A 20,129-nucleotide genomic window follows, 5' to 3' on the forward strand; every position below is an offset into this window, starting at 1 on the left:
CACTGCAGGAAAGGGAAAACATAAAATAGGGCCTCTTTAAAACTGATTATCTCGGATAATTTGACCAAGACTGTGACTTGAGACAAGAGATATTCCTACATTTGAAGGAGACTCACTTATTTTATTTAGAAAGCACAATAAGATAGGCAATGTAAGATTCAGAACAGGTTGTGTGCTATTGAAGCCTGACCTGAACCCCACCGAGGCCAAGGGGACTAATTGTTAATTAAGCCAGACTGATGAAAAAGAGCTCAAGTGTAAATGAAAGTGTCAGTGTGGAGGAGCACTCAGACACACCTTTTACCCCCACAAAGGAAAATCAGCTTTATTTTAAACTTGACAGGGCACTCCAGCAGTTCAGTACGTCTGGTTATTATTCACGGTGAAATTACAGTTCTGCAGTGAAAGGAAAGAGTGGGAGAAAGAAATTAAGGAAAACAAAAAGGAAGATTAGGTTTGAATCATGCGAGACAGTGGAGGGGTTTGAGGCTTTGCTGGGAATGTGCGAGACTGAGTCTCTTGAGGTGGTAAAATAAATTGTACCTTGGGGCAAAAGCTGGAAAATATGAAGGGATATAACTCACTTTTTCGAAGCAGAATAAAAAATTACCACAGCCCCTTTTATTATCAAAATCCTCCCAGGCTTCTCTGATGTTGGAGTGTCTTATCAATGACTTAGAGGGAGAGTTTTCTGAAGAGGGGTTGTATAAGGTACTTACCACACTACCTACAGTCGATGATGGATGGAACGCCCCCTAGTTTGAAAAAGCACACAGGAGTACTGGCTGCAAATCTCAGCGATGTACTGCTGAACGGGAGCAGCAGCAAAACATATTAAAGACACCTACAGAATCAATATTAGATGAAGTGTACGCTAAATGTGGAATATTTGTACCACTCTACAGTTTCCAATGGGGAACTGAAGCTGTCGTATTTTTTTATAAGGCACATATTTTATTCTCAGACTAATTGTCATATTATTTTTGTACTTTTTTTCCATTCCTTGAAAAACATTTATTTTAATATTTTCTAATTTAAAAAATAAATAAAAATGTATAGCATTTTTCCTTCTTTTTTTTTACTTAAACACTCTTATTGTTTTTATGTATGCACAATTACACACCAAAGCAAATTCCTTGTATGTGTAAACCTACAATAAACCAGATTCTTCTTCTTCTTCTTCTATGCTCTTTTAAAAGTCACCAGAACTCACAAACATGGAAGCTGCTGCTGCTCTATCACTGCCTTGATAGGTTGGTTTGTTTGCATTATATGTTGGTGAATCAAACTAGCTTAGCCTTCGAAAGCCCAAAGTCACACAATAATACTGACAATTACATTTCAACTGATTGAATTAAGCGGTAGCCCAACCCTTGTTCTGCAAAGTAAACTGACTGTTTTCGTCAATAGAGTCTGGTGGCTTTAAAGAAAGCGTAAATACGCTTCAGTTCCCCGTTGGAAAGAGCTGTCTGACAGCAAAGTAAAGCAGTGTAAGTATTCTAAATATAGCACACACTGTAAGTGATTTTGCTATTCATAAGGAGGCTACAATATATTATGCTGCCGCCCCATCCCCAGCAGTTCATCTTTTCTCTTCCGTCTCCTCCATGGTAATCCTGTCTTTTCATCCAATCTCGGGGCGTGCCATCCTTCATCTACTGTGGGTAATACACTGAATATGGATAAGTACCTGATCCAATCCCACTTCAAACAATCTGAAGCATCCCTTTAAGGCCTCTCCTCTTCAGTGTGTAGCCTGTACCTGCGGCTGAGGCCTAGGGGCAGGACGCGGGCAGGTTCAGAGCGATGTCCCTCAGACTGTCTCTCTCCTCTGTGATCTCCTGTAAGTCCTGTTCAATGAGGGACATCCGGCTGTGCTGCTCCTGAGCGGCTGAACGCAGCTTCTGAATCTTCACTCCCAGCGTCGGGCTGTCGACACTCCCGCGGAGCATGCTGAGGCGCCGCTCCGTCTCATCCAGGATCCGGTCAAAGCGCTCCAGCGGCACGTTCCCATCTGATCCGGACACGCAAGAGAGAGGACAGATGGAGGCAGAGGAAAAACATTTAGTGGAGACAGAAGTTTTACTGTCGCTCTAGTTTTGTTATCAGCAGTCCAACATCACCGATTCAAGCCACGACACCCTAATTACAGTGATTTCAGATATTATCCACTCAGGTGTGTTAACATATTCACCAGAAAAGGCCTGCCATGTCTTATTCATTCTACACACATAATTCTACACAATAGATTACACAGGTAATTCAGTTTGAACAGAGGTGGAAGAAGTATTGAAGCCCTTGACTTTACTAAATGTACGAATATCTCACTGTAAAGTTACTGTATTACAAAAGTCCTGTTATCAAATTGATCACTTAGGTAAAGTAGGTAGGTATCATCGGCAACATGTTATTAAAGTATTAAAAGTCCCCAGTACAGAAATACAAATAATAATAATAAAAAATATATAATAATAATGCTCAAATATCTCAAATATATATATTTGTAAAATGATTGGAAATAATATAGAAAATTACTAAAATGAGTTTAGTTTCTTTAAGTACTAAGAATTCCCAATAAAGAACAATCTAAGATTTAAAGGGGACCTATCATGCAAAATGCACTTTTGTACGTCTTTTATACATGAATATGTGTCCCCGGTGTGTCAGGGAACTCACCAAGTGTCAGAAAACACAACCCTCTCTGTTTTCCTCCATACCCAAATCTCTAAAAACAGGGCTGGATTAATTTTTCTGACGTCAGAAAAGGGGTGCTCCGCCTATATGGGCAACTCTCCACCTATCAGGGGAATGGGGGGTTGGGCCACGGCCGGCCATTGCCGCTCGAAAGCGCTGGAGACGCTGTAGTACATATGCCAGGCCTGTAAGTGGCGCTGTAGTCTGCCACAAAAGCAGCGAAGAAGACTTCCCGCGCATGGTTGCCATGGTTGCCCTTCTGTTTATTCTCTGCTGTGGACGATATGGCTCTTTTTCTCCCTCCCCGAGGCAAGCGTTTGCTCCCGCTGCTTTAATTCAATGCAATCCCTCCCCGTCGAGGCAAGCACTGTAATTCTCTCCGGTTAGACCACCAGCAGATGACAAACACCCACCTCTCCGTCTCTTCCAAGGGACGAGGGGACCGTGCGGCAGAGTTTCAGTTAGATTTTTTTCCGCCGGTCAACATGTCCGTTAAAGTTGAAATCTTCCGGACAAAATTAGAAAAGTGCCGGTCAAAGGTCTTCTTTGTTATTTATTGAGCTTTAAAACAAATGAATAACGACTCTATATAATAATATAAGAATAATACACGGAGGACGGAGCCTCTCTTTTCCTCCCCCTCTTCTGAGAGCCCAGCAGCTGATCTTTGAGCACGCCCCCCTCTCCTGCAGGGGGGCGTGGTCAGCTGCAGCTCATTTGCATTAAAGCTACGTCACAGAATCAGCCCTTGCAAAAACAGGGCTGGAAAAGAGCAAATAGAGCGAAATGAGGCATGGCTAAAATGCATGATCTGTTTGGTATTTTGAAAAAAAAACTTCACAGACATGTTTTATATAGTTATGGCCCTAAAATATATTATTCAAATATAGCATGATAGGTCCACTTTAAATAAAAAAAACTTTAAATGATTCGAAATAATAAAGAACATTACTTAAATGTGTAAAGTTTTAAAGTATTAAAAGTTCCCAATAGAGAAAAATCTAAAATAAGAATAAAGAAAGAAAGAAAAATTACTGAAATGTAGTATGCTTGTAAATGTATCAAACAAGATGTTTTTGTATAGATAGTTGGCTTTTTAAATTTAACAAAACATGTAATGTTATAATAAAAATCTGTTTAATTTGTTAAAGATCTAAAGCTGTAAAAATATAAGCAGTAAAGTAAAAATCACAATGTGTTCCTTGACATTGTAGTGAAGTAGAAGTGTGCAGTGGCAAGAAACAAAAACCCTAAAGTAACTCAAATGTGCAATTAAGTAAAATAATATGTAATTATTTACCACTGTGTTAAAAATATAAACACAGTTGAAATATTTAGCAGTGACATTTACCCACAGAGAACCCGCTGCTGGGCCCATGAACAGCAGTTACTTCATCATATGGGATAAACATTTCCATGTTAAACGAGGCATTAAAAAGCAGATAGCTCTTTAGTGAAGTGACATTTACGGTATAATGAAGATTTATGAGTTTGTCCTGACTTTAAAGGAGGCAGAGTGAACATCATCTATAAGAGAGTGACTTACCAATCTTGCTGATTAGCTCAGTGAGTGTAACAGAGAAGGCCTTTAACTGGAGCTTGGCTTCCTTCATGTCTTCTTTAACGCCGGCCAGGGACACCTGAGGCTGGAAATGAGAAAACAGAAACATCGTCCTTATCACTGAGCACAGGAAGCACAGATCAATATGCATGGATCCTGCTGTTCAGATGTGTGGATGACGTGTGTGTTACCTCTGCAGTGACCAGGGAGCGGGCTCTGTCAGTCTGCAGCTCCTGCTCACTCAGCTGCTGCAGAGCGGAGTCGATGTGCGAGCTGAGGTGAGCCGACGCTGTCCTCGTGTGCTTGGCTTGGATCAGAATGGCTTTGGATTCCTGCACACAAAGGAAGGGGAGAACAGGGGAGAGACAAACTGTAATCAACTATTAGGGCTGCACAACATCAGGAACATGTTATTACTTGTGATATAAATACTACAGGCAATAAATGAACAGATATTAAAGTGTACTCAGTTCTGCTTTATAAACATATATACTGCCAAGATACACAAATTGCTTTTAGATACAAAAATAAAAGGGAAATTAATTGGAAGATGGTTTGATTTTTTCAAACTGAACATCTAACTGCACACAAAATATTGATTTTGAAGTGTTAATGTGTTTCTTTGCAAGTTGACATTGTGATGACGATGAAATATGAATTATTGTGCAGCCCTACCGACTATTTGAGATATTTTGTTCAGATAGTTTTGTAGGGTTTTTGGTTATGTATGAATTTGTTTATCCTTTATTTAACCAAAAAGGCCCCAACTTAATGATTCTATGAGAACTGATTTTGAACTGGGTTTTGAACATGACTGTTTTCATCAAGAGGGGGTCAAGATTCCAAGTTGCAAAGCAAAACTAAAACGTCCATCTGGACCCCTGTGCCACAGAGCGGTGTGTTGGCTGCACACACACCTTTGCCACAGCGTGAGCGGTGTGTTCTGCCTGCTGTGTGATGTTGCTGGAGAGGCTGGAGTTCTGCAGAGCGGGTTCCAGCATCTCTTTTATCTGCGAGACCTTTCTCCTGACATCTGCGAGAACCTTCTCCTCCAGAGGTTTCTCCTTCTTTATCGAGGCCTTTGTCTGGGCCTGCTGCCGGGGCCACTCCCTCACCATGTCTGAGGATCAGGAAGAAGGCAAGGGAAAGGAACAGAGGCAGTGAAAAGTCGTTTTAAATCCCAAATGTAGCTATTAAAGTGCATTCTATCGACTCATCCACGCCTTCATCGCCTCCCGTCTGGACTATTGCAACAGCCTCCTCTATGGTTCACCTGCAAAAATCCTCAACAAACTTCAATACATCCAGAATTCCGCCGCCCGTCTACTCACCCACACCCGAATCCGTGAACACATTACACCCGTCCTCATCAAGCTCCACGGGCTCCCCATCCCCCAGAGAACTCAGTACAAAATCCTCCTAATGACATACAAAGCCCTCCATAACCTGGCCCCATCCTACCTGACTGACCACCTCCACAGACACACTCCCACTCGCTCCCCCCGCTCTGCTGCTGCCAACTTCCTGTCCCTCCCCACCCGGACCAACCTCAAGTCCTGGGGCGGCAGAGCCTTCTCCGTTGCTGCACCCACCCTCTGGAACTCACTACTCCAATCCATCAGAGATTCTTCCTCCCTCACAGCATTGAAAACATCACTCAAAAACCCACCTGTTCAACACTGCATTCAACCACTGACCCCCCCCCCCCCCCCCCCTATTTTCTGTTTTGTTTATCTCTTTTTGTATTTTGTATTTTTTTTTAATTCTCTGTCAAAGCGTCTTTGAGTTTCTAGAAAAGCGCTATACAAGTCTCATGCATTATTATTCTCATGATTAAATGAGCAACAATCAAATATCAAGCTGGGGAAAAGACATTCAATGGGTTAAATGTTGCTTATTCATGAATGTTGCATGCGTTTCTGTGATATGACGTGATAGTGAGTCAGAAGAGCTCAGAAAACACCAACAATTCTGAAATCTCTTTCATATTCACACCCCTTCCACATTCTATTTTTTTGTATATTTTATGTCCATATACCCTGTACATTACACTTCTTTTTGCACTTACCTTTTATCTAGTATGCAATACATTCACATGTTCTAGCTTGAGGGGACAGATTTGGGTAAAAAACTGATTAAGAAAACAGGTTTTCGGAGTCATGGTTGTTTTGAATTATAAAAGGTTTGACTTAAACATACTATTGTCTACTGGCAGAATTGTATTTAAATGTTTCATGCTCTGTTTTTACTGTGCTGTTTTAGTTTCTTCCATGAAAGTCTGAGGAGTAACTTACGATTCTCTGCACGCATCATAAAGAGTCGATATTTCATTTATGAATTTGACGCATTGGAAACTCTCAAAAAATTCCACTTCATTACATTTTCCACATAATGTAAGCCGCTGCTGCATTCAATACTCGGGGATTAGGTCAAAATGTTACAATGGTGATGACATATTTATTACAGAAATATTTCAGTTCTTGTTGTTGATATGTTTGTTTTCAGACTCTGCACTTGACATTTCAATTTAAGAAGAACAATGTTATTGAACAAAAACAACAATGCAGGACAGACAGTGAAGAGAGTGAAAAACAGAAACGAAAAAGACTCACATTGCAGTTCTCTGTGCAGGGCGATGGCTTCAGACTCAACCTCTTTCCCTCTCACCACTGACGTCAGAGCCATGACCTTTGACCCCTGAGCGTGATCCCGCAGCTTAAGAATGAGACATGAGGAAACAAAACCTCAGTGGAGTCAAGTGTAAGTGGAAAGCTTGCAAAAACAGATATCAAACACAGGAGGGAGGACAGCATTACAATCATTTCCAGCCATGCAGCCTAGACGTGGAAGTAGTCGACACACATTGGTTTTTCAAGTTTTGGAGCCTTTAGTTTGGTATTTCTGTTTTTTTTGGAACCAGAAGTGAAATGAGAGGTTGGAACTAAGTATAATGTTTTTATAGGTGACCAAAAAGGTTACAATTAACTTTCATGAAGTGAAAACACACTGTAGGAGGGTTAAAGTTCAGCCAAAACTCAGACTGGGCCGCCACCTGTCAATCACAAGGTAGCCACACCCTAAAAGACACATCTCTTTATCAAATGTTTTAATTTCAATGGAACCATGATTTACATCTATTTCTAAAGAAGACCAGCAATTGAGCCCATAAACTCTTGTTTACTTGGTTCACTGAGGTCATAAATCAATGGGGCCTGATGCGTCAGATGCGCCGGTGAAGATGGCCGCATTGTCTTTGTGCTCCTCTCCAACTTTGCCCATTTTCGTATTTTGTACATATTTCTTTTACTTTTGCCGTTTTACTTTTAACATGGTTCGCAACATGCTAGCCGACCGCACCTACTCTGCCATACAATATAGCAGAGAGGAACTTTTCCAATTGCGAAACTTCGTGGACAATATTAACCCTCCGACAGACAATGGAGATTCACCATGGCTACCTGTTGCTGTTCTACCTGAGAGACGCAAGAAGAAGACAAAGCGAGGATGCCGGGCCGGGTTGCTGGTCAGACTGAGAAAACGTGAGAATCGGCCCCCTCTTCCGAGTATTCTTCTGGCTAATGTTCAATCCATTGAAAATAAGCTAGATGAACTCAGAAGCCGGATTGCTTTTCAACGGGACATTAAGAACTGTAACGTGTTAATTCTCACTGAGACTTGGCTCAACCCCGCTATCCCGGACTCCGCTATTGTCCCTGACGGATTCTCTATTTTTCGTCAGGACCGGACTGCAAACTCGGGGAAAAGTAAGGGAGGCGGTGTGTGTGTAATGACTAACAACAACTGGTGCTCAGATGTGAAGATTATTTCATCGGACTGTTCCGCACAGCTAGAGCACCTCATGATCTCATGTCGGGCCTTCCATCTGCCGAGGGAATTCACATCTGTTGTGATAACAGCAGTGTATATCCCGCCGCAGCCACTCGCCGACAACAACACGGCACTCGATCAGCTGTTTGGGTTTATTGATAAAACCGAGACTTCACGGCCAGATGCGGCGTTCGTTGTGGCCGGAGATTTCAACACCGCCAACATGAAGAAGGTTTTGCCAAAATATTACCAACACATCAACTTCCCGACGCGCGGGGGAAACATACTGGACCATGTTTATTCCCCTTTCCGGAATGGATATAAGGCTCTCCCTCGCCCTCCCTTCGGCAAATCAGACCATATCTCACTACTGTTGTTGCCTGCTTACAAGCAGAAACTTAAAAGGGACAGACCGATAACAAGGACAGTACAACGATGGAGCGAGGAGTCAGATTCAGCACTGCAGGATTGCTTTGCATCTACGGATTGGAGTGTGTTTGAGGACAATAACATCAATACACACACGGACACTGTCATCTGCTACATTGGGAAATGCATCGATGACGTGGTACCGAAGGTTTCTGTACGGACATTCCCAAATCAAAAGCCCTGGGTAAACGGTGAGGTGCGCGGCAAACTGAAAGCGCGCACTCTCGCGCACACAGCGGGAGATTTGGAGGAGTACAGGAAGTCTAGGTATGATCTCCGGAGAGCAATAAAAAATGCAAAGAGACAGTACAAAGAGAAGGTGGAATCTGACTTCAAAGGCTGTAACACTAGGAATATGTGGGCGGGACTAAGGACAATGACTGACTACAAAGGAGCAGCGGGGGGTGCTGCGGGAGTGTCTGCGTGCGCATCTCTCCCAGATGAGCTAAACAGTTTTTTTGCACGCTTTGAGAGCAGCCAGGCTGTGGAGGTACAGAGGGACCAGGAGCTACACTGCCCTTTTGTTTTAAATAGGGCAGATGTGTGTAAATCCTTTAAAAGGGTTAACCCACACAAGGCTCCTGGACCTGATGGCATCCCTGGCCGTGTTCTCAGGGTGTGTGCAGTTCAGCTGGCAGAGGTGTTCACAGACATCTTCAACAGGTCCCTGCTGCAGTCTGTAGTCCCCACATGTCTTAAACACTCCACCATCATTCCTGTCCCCAAAAAGACAATCATCACCTGCCCCAACGACTACCGCCCAGTAGCACTCACCTCCATCATAATGAAGTGCTTTGAGCGGTTAGTCAAATTATTCATCACCTCCTCCCTCCCTGAATCTCTGGACCCCCTGCAGTTTGCCTACAGAGCAAACAGGTCCACAGACGACGCCATAGCCCTCACCCTCCACACTGCCCTCTCACACCTGGACCCGAAGAACAGGAACACATATGTGAGAATGCTGTTCATTGACTACAGTTCAGCATTCAACACCATTGTGCCCTCCAAGCTGGCCATCAAGCTCAGAGACCTCGGGCTCAACAGCGCCCTCTGCGACTGGATCCTGAACTTCCTGACGGGCAGACCCCAGGCAGTGCGGGTGGGAAACATCACATCCTCCACCCTGATTCTTAACACCGGTGCCCCTCAAGGCTGCGTGCTCAGCCCTCTCCTCTACTCCCTGTTCACCCACGACTGCGTGGCCACACACAGCTCCAACACCATCGTGAAGTTTGCTGATGACACGACCGTCATCGGCCAGATCACAGACGATGACGAGACGGCGTACAGAGAGGAGGTCGAAAACCTGACATCTTGGTGCCAGGAGAACAACCTCCATCTCAACATCAGCAAAACAAAGGAGCTGATTGTGGACTACAGGAAGCAGCAGGGAGAGGGACACGCCCCCATCGCCATCAATGGGACTACGGTGGAGAGAGTCAAAAGCTTCAGGTTCCTTGGGGTCCACATCACTGAGGACCTGACATGGTCTCTTCACACCACCACCATCACCAAGAAAGCTCGACAGCGGCTCTTCTTCCTCCGCAGGCTGAGGAGGTTCAAAATGGATTCCAGGATACTCTGCAACTTCTACAGGTGCACGATAGAGAGTATCCTCACTGGCAGCATGACGGCCTGGTACGGCAGCTGCACCGACCTCGATCGTAAGGCTTTACAGAGGGTGGTGAAAACTGCACAGCACATCACCAGGACGGAGCTGCCATCCATGGAGGACCTTTACTCCCAGCGGCTCAGGAAGAAATCACTACGGATTATCAAAGACCCCCCATCACCCCAGCCACAAACTGTTCTTTCTGTTGCCGTCTGGCAGACGTTACCGCAGCATCCTGGCAAGGACAAGAAGATTCGGAGACAGTTTCTTCCCGCGGGCAGTGAGACTGTTAAAAAATTGAACTGTTGAAACAACTTCAAACATTCAACTGCTACTCAGTAGTATGTATCTAATACCTAATATATATATATCATTCCAATAACTTGTATATAGACTCATACTGCACTATTCCACATCATAACTTTATTTCATTTTTATAACTATTATTATTTTTGTATTGCTCTTGCTCTTATTGTTATTATGTTATGTTATTATGTTGCATTGTTGGAGAAGCCTGTGACATAAGATTTTCAACTGCATAATTACTCTGTAGCTATGTCAGATTGACAATAAAGAACCTTGAACCTTGAACCTTGAACCTTGGAAGGCCGGTCATTATTTCATAGACTTCTATACATACTTATTTTAGCAACCAGAGAGGTACATTATACCTGCTGTTTAGTGTGTTGGTATGCTATCATTTAATGTTCATCAATCAATACAAATGACCGTCATTAGTTAGTTTCGTTGATTGTAATGTAATGTATTGAGCTATATTGAAATTCAAGGTATCATTACAGTTATTACAACTTATCCTGAGGTAAAAATGAATGTCTGTGCCAAGTATCATGGAAATGTACCAAGTAGTTGACGAGACACTTCATTCAATACCACGGATTGGACTCTGGTCTTTAATGTGCGTACTAAATATAAAGTCAATCCATGTGAAAGTCATTGAGTGATTTTCATCAAAAGTAGTGGACCATCAGAACTACAAAACCACACATTCAGCCACTAGCATGGCTAATAAACCGTAAGCATTTCATATGACAATTCAATAAACATTCAATGTGTTTAGACATCAAGCCACATGCTGATTTCATTTAGTCACCTCACTGATGGCCTCCTCGATCTCCAGTTTCTTATTGGCAGTTTGTTTAAGAGGCTCCATCTCTTCTCTCATCTTCCTCACGAGATTGTCTTTGGTCTGAATTTGCCGGTCCAGCTCTTCCGTCTGTTTTAACAGGTCTTCGCCCCACTAAACAGGAAGAAGAAACGCACCACTTGAATGCTTTCATTACAACAAATCTCGCTTTGCTTTCTCTCTCATCTTTGCAAAACATTCAACCTTTAATCAGCCATTTGCAGAGGGAATATTAGGGAACTATTTCTGTGTTGTTTTACAATGTTTGGTGTGCTCAGAGCCGCTGCAGTGGTTAATCACCCTCCTCTGGAACAACATGTACCCCCATGAGCAGCAAACCCTGCCAGGATCCTCTCTCTTGTGCCTACTCAGTGTCCCCCTCTGCTTGCCAAATGTTAAATCATCAAGACAAAAAAATGATGAGGAGTTAACTGCCCACTCGTCATAAAATGATAGCTACTTGTATCCGTATATGAGCTTAGTTAAATGTGCTGGAATGGTTCCTTATATAATATGTGCAGCTATCAAGCCGGCTGTAATAAGACTAAATGATTCACTCATGGCTCTCTAATGTGACATAATAATGCTTCACATTCAGTGTGTACCCTGCAGGTGCTGCGCAGACTGACCTCTGTGGTGTGCTTGGCTGCATGTGTTTGGTTGTGCTCTGCTGATGGGCTGGCCTCAGTCAGAGCCAGCTGATGTAAGGATGATGTGATGTTACCCAGGGCGATCTTCATGCCTGCAGCCTCTTCCTCCAGGGCCAGCTGTTTGGCTGCAGTTTCATTCACCTGCACTGTCAGGTTCCCCTTCTGCTGCTGCATTTGGGTTATTCTGAGAGACAGAGATGAGACAATGTTGTAAAATATATTCTACTGCATTAGATTGGTTCAGACATGATGTATTTTTGTCGGCCAACCCCGGGGTTAGCATCATAGGGCTACCTCGATATAAATCAGTGGGATTTTTCCATTGGAATTTGGAATATTGCAGAAAATAAGCTCTGTAGAAAACACACATTTATGATACTTTTGTTCAGCTGGATAATATCCACTAACACCCCTTTTATAATAGTTGAAGCCTAAATTCCAACAAACTATGTTACGGTCACATGACTTCTCGTCACCACCGCTAAGCTAAAGACAGCTAATGTTCAACGTAATGACTTTAAGTTGTCTCATTTAGTCACTTGTTAGCAACTGCAGTTTTTAAGACACAGAAGCTTCAAAAGTTTACGAGTGGGGAACTTACTGACATATTATATGTCGTAGAATCATTAAAAAGGCTCTATTAAGCTCATTTTCAGGTTCATATCAGTATGTGGTGTCTCTACTGTGACATGTCTCCATGCTCTAATGTTCAAAAAGCTCTTTATTTTTCTCATACTGCCTGCGCTGCAGCACCTCTTTTCACCCTCTGTCTGAAACCAGAGCCCAGTCTGCTCTGATTGGTTAGCTGGCCGGCTCTGTTGTGTCCCGCCCCTTAGCCTCTCACGTACAATGTGTTTGAGTGCAATCCAAACGCAAGAACGTTACATAGTGATGTCATTATGTTACAAAAGTAAACAAAGGAGTCCAATGGAGGCTTTTTGGGAGTGTGTGGGAGGGAAACTCCCTCTGGAGGGAACTCAGGGTTTCCAGCCTTTGCAGACCATTTAGCATCAAACCTATAGAACACACTACAGGAGAGGGAAAACCCTAAAAGCAAAAAAAAAAAGACACTTTAAAATGCCTTTAGCTTGTGTTAACAATAGAGCTTATTCATCTAACCAATCTTAAGAAGAAGGAACCCAGAAGTGGTCAAATACTGAGTGATTTCAGGGTTTACGGCTCATTCCTGCACCAATCTATAGCCCCATTTCTTCTGTTGATCTGATGTTTTATTAATGTAAAGATGATGAAAAGGAGGTAAGAGATTCTATAGTGCAGTATCATTACAGCCGCACATATGTTGCACATCATTCAGCACATTACATTTCATATCTTTGGCTAGAGAAATGTGAAAAGCATTGTGCCGTGACATATTGAAATCCATATAAATCTGGGGGGAAGACAAAGCAGCTTGTTATAAGTGAGTAAAGAGGATTAAAAGATAAAGCAACAGTGTGCGAAGAAAGCATGAATTCATGAAAGGTGTTAGACACAGTGCAGTGCCATTTGTATCACCTCCACAGCTGTAATGAATCTGTTTTGCCTCAACAGACACAGAATTCACATTGTGTCACTTTCTCTTTCTGTATCCTGTGTTCAGCAAAAACCATATGCATTTTGGGAAGTTGAAACTAATTGATTAATTGATCATGTTTTGGTAAAACTCAAGAATGCTGTAGGTAGTTTGTCAGGAGCTTTTAAAACAAGTCATATTGCAATTGTCAGGTAAAGTAAAAATATCAATACAACAATGTAAAAATACTCCATTATAAGTCAAACCAGTATTATAGAAATGTACTTTACTGTAAGTATCAGAAGGATAAGCTAAAGTTCCGCAGAAAAATGACCTCTGTGACAAATATATGATTAAATATTACATTTTTAGATTAGGACTGATAGATAAGTAATATTTTACTGTTGTAGCTGGTCAAGAGTTCCCTATCTAAGGGACCAGACAATGCCAAAGGGTGCCAAGATACATTTGGAAGGGTTGCATGAGGATTTTATAATATTCCTGGATGTAAGGAAAATATTGCTCCGCTACCAAAATGTCCCTGACTTTTGGGGCTTCTCTCAAAGTTTCGTTTTTTTGGTAAGATTTGATATTTTGACTTCAGTTTAGCCGAAAAATCGCTACTTGCTTTTGCAAGCTTTTGCTGATTTCCAGTGGTTCACCTTTTTTTGTTGCAGTGATTCAGAATTCCACTTCAGAGCCCCGAGACTAGAGCTGCAAAAGTAGTGTAAGTTGACAAATAAATGTTGTGTGGATCAACAGGAAATCCTTTGCAACTATTTTGATAACCGATTAATCGTCAGGAACAAAAGATGACTCAATGTTCTGTAAACTCAACGGTAAATCCAAAATGATTTCTATGCTCTTGGAAAACAGGATTACCAGGAATGCAATCCAGGCACTTGAAAATGTAAGAGCAAACGAAGGCTGGCTTTTTAAGGATATTCAATAAAGGTTTTTTCTTTTTTGTAATATATATTCGAGCTCCTGGGTCGCTTCGCCGTTCATAACAGACTTTTTTTAGGCGGTACAATGTCACTCTTCTTCTGATTTTACTGCAGCTGAATTTAAAATAGAGGTTGAATATTGGTAATAAGTGAACCGTTGTCATTTTAGTTGTTCTAGCAAAAGCAATACTGCAATAGATATTGGTCATATCTGAAGCCTTCTAATAGAGGCCTATTGTTTGTGGCTGAATGTGTGAATACTTCAGACTGCCCTGCGTCTAAAATGCATGTGATTTGCTTAAGTCCAAACACATGGGGAAATATGTTGGGGAAATGCGATTTAATGTTGCCAATCTGTGCATAAACCACTCAATTCATATCCTATAAAGCTACACACACACACTGACTCACATACACACACTGTCATAACGCAGTTCTCCAAAGATTAACAGAGCCCTTCTGGACCATGCTGACTACTGTTAGGAGGGGGTAATCAATTTGGAGTTTCCTCGCTCCCTGCTCTCATCATGGCCACCGGAGGGCTTTTTGCATCATTCTGTCGAGCATTCAGGATAATCCTCGGAGCAATCACACGCTAGGAGATGCAGCGAGCGTGCTGCAAATCCGAGAAGGCAATAGGCTTACAGTGGAGAGAAGCTGTCCCCCTGTGGCTAAATGTCTTACTCCTAAACTCCAATGTGCTCTAACAGGCTGCTGTGAGGAAGAGGAGTTTGAGTTGTAATACATAGGTGCACTGTGTGAGAAAATAAAGTGAGAAAGCACAATAATCCACAGAGTCATGCAGCGTGTTGGGATGGCGCCAAACGGTAAGCTTTATGTGAATGGGAGGCATTCTTCCTGCTTGTGTTTGTCTGGGTGGGCGTGTGTTAGGATTGGTTATTGTGCTCACTGCTCCGTTAGGCTCCTGATGTACTCCTCTGTGGAGTTGTCCTGCAGTAGATCCATCAGGAAGCTGAAGGTCTGCTCCGAGGCTCTTACCGCCCTGCTGGCTACGGCCTCCATGTGCTCTGCCATTTCTCTCTGACTAAAAGGGATGGGGAAAAAACAGAGGAAGTGAGTAACATAGAATAACAGACCATTACAACCGCCTGAGGACAGATGAAATGGATTTCAGCATCGACAACTTCCCCCTCTCTGGCTCTCCGGTCCACATTTCTGTAACTACCACGTAACAATGCTGCATGCTCGGAGTAGCCCAGGGCATCGATTCACAATTGCATAACCACAGTGTCAGCGGTGAGCCAAGAGGAGAAGGCAAGGATAGACCAAGTTTCACACATTACTATCCATCCAGCTTTTCTCCCAGGCCATCTTTTTAGATTAGCTTTTGATTAGCGACATTAGCGTGTTATGTCTACCTTTACCTTTAGAGAATCATTATTTATTTTGTTGTATTTCATTTGTAATATCATACCTTTTACCTCCTTGTGTCTTTTAAACTGTTAAACTGTTATATTTGCTTGCTATGCTACATGTTTCCTAAAGTCTTACCATCTGAACTGAGGGGAATGTCTTGTTCTTTGTTTTGATTTGTGATGTGTGCCATTTTGTAAAGTATTTTGAGCTGCACCTGCTATATGAAAAGTGCTAAATAAGTAAAGCTTTATTATTATTTTCTTATAGTAGGTGCAGTGACCTGACTTACCTTTTCAGTAGGGCCTGTGAGTCATTGACCATCGTGTTCCATTTGTTAGGGCCTGACACCATCTCAAAAGGAATGATCTATGAATAAGGCAAAAGCAACATGCTGAGGGGGTCTGAGACATGAAAAAATAATAAGTTTGGCCTCGTGGGGACTTTTCAGACTGTTCGACTGTTTAATTAAATCATGTGAACTCAAGTCTCCATGTAGTAATTAAGGAACCTTTCACAGCTGAGTTTTTCTTTAGACTCAGCACTGTCTGCTTAGATAATCGTGGCTCCGTGGGAAAGCTGTTATTAAAATCAGGGCGGACATTTTTAAAAACATATCTGTAAGTGTAGAGGTTCATTTTGCTATATTTTGATTGCTTTGCTGGACTGAAGTCATAACTAAGCCTCAAAACAGAGGCTTTCATTCTGCAAATAATGAGTTCCTCTAATGAACCTCTCCTATTAAATATAACGTTCAAAGCAGGAGCATTTGAAGGAACCTCTCTCAAAATAAATCCCCTGAAGTTTTGACTTGATAAATGTTATGTGTATACAGTCAAATGCTTTCCAGGGTACATTTAATTTAGGAAAATGCAAATAAAACTGAAATCAACAATTGCAGTGCTTGCATTTGTTCTTCATCTTTGGGTGGCTGCTCGGCTTATTAATATGGAATTAAATTGCTGCAGCTTCAGGCTTACCCAAGTGATAAGGGCTGTGGTGTGCACACAATCAGAAATAGAGTGTTATATATTGGCAAAACAAGCTCTCTCTCATCTTCCAGAAACCTAAATAACACAGCGGCGGTATCTGTAATACATTCCTGCAAAGTGCCGCAGTGACACTAATTTTAGCGTCTATCAAACGTTCCTTTGCTTTTCTGGTGGAGGGTGGTGGAGGATGACATATTGTTTTGCTATCGGGGTTCTTTGAGGATCTATACAGAGCAGCTCCACCAAGAGGAGTAAACTGCAGCATCCCATAATAAGGACAAACAAATCAATTGTGTTACAAACAATATCAGTATGCTTGTGGACTGGGTGAACTCTTATGTTACAGCTACCTGGAGCATTTTCTGCAATGAAATACGTGGAAATGACAAGAGCTCTGTGGAGTAAATACACAATGGTGAGGACAGGATGTGTTTGGTTCGCCTACCATGCTGTCCAGGTCCAGTGTCGCCTGCTTTAGCTGTTTCTGAGACGCCCTAACAATGAACAGTGTGTCAGTGAAGGCTTGACACACACCCCTGCTCCCTTCATCCGTCCCGCTCTCCATCTCTGTCATGCTGAGGCTGCAGTTCAAAGTGGTTGTAATGCCATTCAGCTGGGCTAACAAGGAGCCAGCGGACGCTTCCAGCAAGGAAAACTGCTTTATGAAGGCCTCCCGCGCCTCTGCAAGAACAAAGTGCACAAAGCAAATAAAAGCACATTAAGTTATTCACTGATTATTTCAGCAAGTACAATTTTCTTCCGACTGTTTGCAGCTAGAATGCAGGAGTTAAAAACACATCTCTCTCACCCACTGTGTGTCTTTCCTGTGTTTGATGTGAGAAAGAAAACTGAACCAGAGAGAATTTTTTCAAGTTAATTTTGTCTCAGTGAATTCTAACTGGCGGCCTATCCACAGTGGAGCTGAGTATTACCAATTAGTACAACAGGGTTTCTGCAGTTAAGACTTTTTTAATGCCTGGCGCAATGACATTTAATTCAAATTTTTCACATAATTTTCCGCTTTACTCTCATCTCCTTGTCATTTGTGCAAGACGCTAATAATTATTAGATTAAATGAGATAGTACCAATTATTTTGGGGTTTAAACAACGCAACATCAGTAAAAGAAACCATGAATAGAACTTTATGTTATTTTGCATTTTTAAGACTATTAAAATATACTCAATATATTAAATGCCTTTTCAGAATCAGAATCATCAAAATCAGTATACCTTTTTGGAGAACACGTTTTTTTGTGATAGTTGCTTTATTTTGGAATAAAATAAAATATAAATAAAATATTGTATAAAAATACTTATATAAAGGTTTACAATGAAAAGATAAAAAAAAAAATACAATTGTATAAACATAAGAAAACATTTACACCATAAACTACACTATATAATATCTATATTATAGTATATATATAGTATAATAAAATAGCAACAAATACATAAAAATCAAGGATCCACAGGCACACAGTGTTTTATGTCATGTGTGTTGCTGCATTGTGCGTGATCGCTTGCCTCTGTGACTTTTTGTCATATAAAATGGCAGATAAAAAGTGTGAGCGCTGGTGTTTTCCCACACATGCTCATTAAATCATTAATAGGCCTCCCAGTGTCATAAAGAGCATGGCTGCTAATGACACGTGTGTGCGTGTATGTGTGTGTAAGTATGAGGGTGTTGGTACAGGGGTTGTTAGACAATGGTTATCGTGATTGCAACTATAATCATAATAAACCAGGGATTAGATACACCGCCTGTCACATAAATAGGGATTAAGTTGGTCACACTGCGCCTTGTTTTATATTGTTATGATTTGTCTCCATTTGGCCTGTGCAGTTGAGCCTGTAAGCCCTTTCCCCTCCAAAGATAATGAGGATATATCAGCATTGTGTTAAAGTAATTGGGAGAGGTTTGTACTGTTGTCTGCTTCCTGATTTAATCGCTTTATTGTGTTGTATCTCTAACTCTGAGGACACAGACAGAGCAACAGCCCGTTTTGCAGAAAGCCGTGGGCGGTTTGATGTCAAATCTCTTAGCCCTGCTCGCTGGTCTTGTAGGCACTGATATGGCATGTTATCATCGCGCAGAAAAAAACATGACACGATACTAACAATGGCACATAACTGGCTTCACATTTCACAAGGCAAAGGCTGTCTCTCGCGTGACCACCACATAGGAAACATTAAATGGGGGGGGTCAGGCCAAGTGGAATTATCTGGGCTTCTGGCTGCTGTTACCTTGGAAGGCTAGAAAATCCTCCAGAGCGTTGGGTAGAGAATCCTCCCTCTGGTGCTCATGCTCATATAGCTTGGCCATGTGATACTTCAGCAGGTGGTGCTGCTTCCCAAATCTACCTCGGCAATCAAAGTGAGCCAGCAGCTTCTCCAAGTCCTGCAGGCGCGTCCTCAGCTCCTCTGCCTGTAACAGCAGCAAGATGTATCACCGTCAGTGAGAATACAGATTTAGCAAGAACTAAAAACAACAACACTACAGCAACAAAAGAGATATCTATCCAGCTCTTATTTATTTATTCAGACACAGGCATTGAGATAGGACTTTGATTCTCGGTACACCAGGATATCAACATTTAGTATTTCACCAAAAGCAATGAATAAATGAATATCAATAACAGGATGAGGATAGAACACTGTTTCCACATCCACATACAGTCAGACTGTTCTCTGCAAAGCATGTGGCCAGAGAAGGCATATCAGGACATAACTGGATTAGACTTATTGGAGAATGGAGGTCTGAGAGAGGAATGAAGGGGCTCAGATGTGTTGACCCTTTAATGGTCTGGATACAACAAGAGACTGTAATCACACTCCTTTTTCAAAGCAGGAGGCATGTTGGACGTGTGTGAGGTTATAAGGTGTGTTCACCGGGAGCAGAAATATCTCTGACAGCTGATCTTATTACCTGATAACTGAGGTGTTAATTGGTTTGCATCTTCAGTCCATCTACCACTAGTTTCAAATGCTTTAACATAGTGTGCACTACTGCTTTTAACTAGAGGTATCAAATATACCTCTAATAATTTCTTTATTTTGCTGTTTTCCTGAGTCTTTTTCATATCTTTCTTGATCATCGATCGCAAATCTCTGTCTTTTCCCAACCTTCCTCCCTTTTCCCTCGTTAGTCTTCACCTCTCTGCGTGTACAGCCAGATGACATTGTGAGCGGAGACAGAGAGAGTGGGCGAGGCAGAAAAGAAGAGCTTGGGGGAGACTGAGGAGTAATTGAAGGTGTTTGGAGCAGACAAGGCTTGGGATGTTCACTGAATTGCTAACACTGTGGAAATCACTGCATGCATTCACACAGGTACAAGCCAGTCCGGAGAGAACACACAGCCACTTTAGAATATGTACAGGGAGAAGA

At 42.1% G+C, this 20,129-nt stretch overlaps 1 protein-coding gene across 1 annotated transcript in view; it reads right to left on the reverse strand.

Moving 5' to 3' along the window:
* Positions 1-256: 256 nt before the first annotated feature.
* The window catches only part of lamc3 (laminin, gamma 3), a 130,578-nt gene continuing 110,705 nt past the window's right edge, over positions 257-20,129 (reverse strand). Inside the window, exons 18-28 of the mRNA XM_034123598.1 lie at positions 18,990-19,170; positions 17,190-17,425; positions 16,045-16,121; positions 15,289-15,423; positions 11,898-12,102; positions 11,236-11,382; positions 6,868-6,970; positions 5,173-5,375; positions 4,447-4,587; positions 4,241-4,340; positions 257-2,014 (exon numbers count right to left, since the gene is read on the reverse strand). Coding sequence (XP_033979489.1) covers positions 1,776-2,014; positions 4,241-4,340; positions 4,447-4,587; positions 5,173-5,375; positions 6,868-6,970; positions 11,236-11,382; positions 11,898-12,102; positions 15,289-15,423; positions 16,045-16,121; positions 17,190-17,425; positions 18,990-19,170 — 1,767 coding nt within the window. The 3' untranslated portion in view covers positions 257-1,775. The remainder of the gene's footprint in view (positions 2,015-4,240; positions 4,341-4,446; positions 4,588-5,172; positions 5,376-6,867; positions 6,971-11,235; positions 11,383-11,897; positions 12,103-15,288; positions 15,424-16,044; positions 16,122-17,189; positions 17,426-18,989; positions 19,171-20,129) is intronic.

This window comes from Trematomus bernacchii, unplaced genomic scaffold (genome assembly GCF_902827165.1).
Source record: "Trematomus bernacchii unplaced genomic scaffold, fTreBer1.1, whole genome shotgun sequence".
NCBI lineage: Eukaryota > Metazoa > Chordata > Actinopteri > Perciformes > Nototheniidae > Trematomus > Trematomus bernacchii.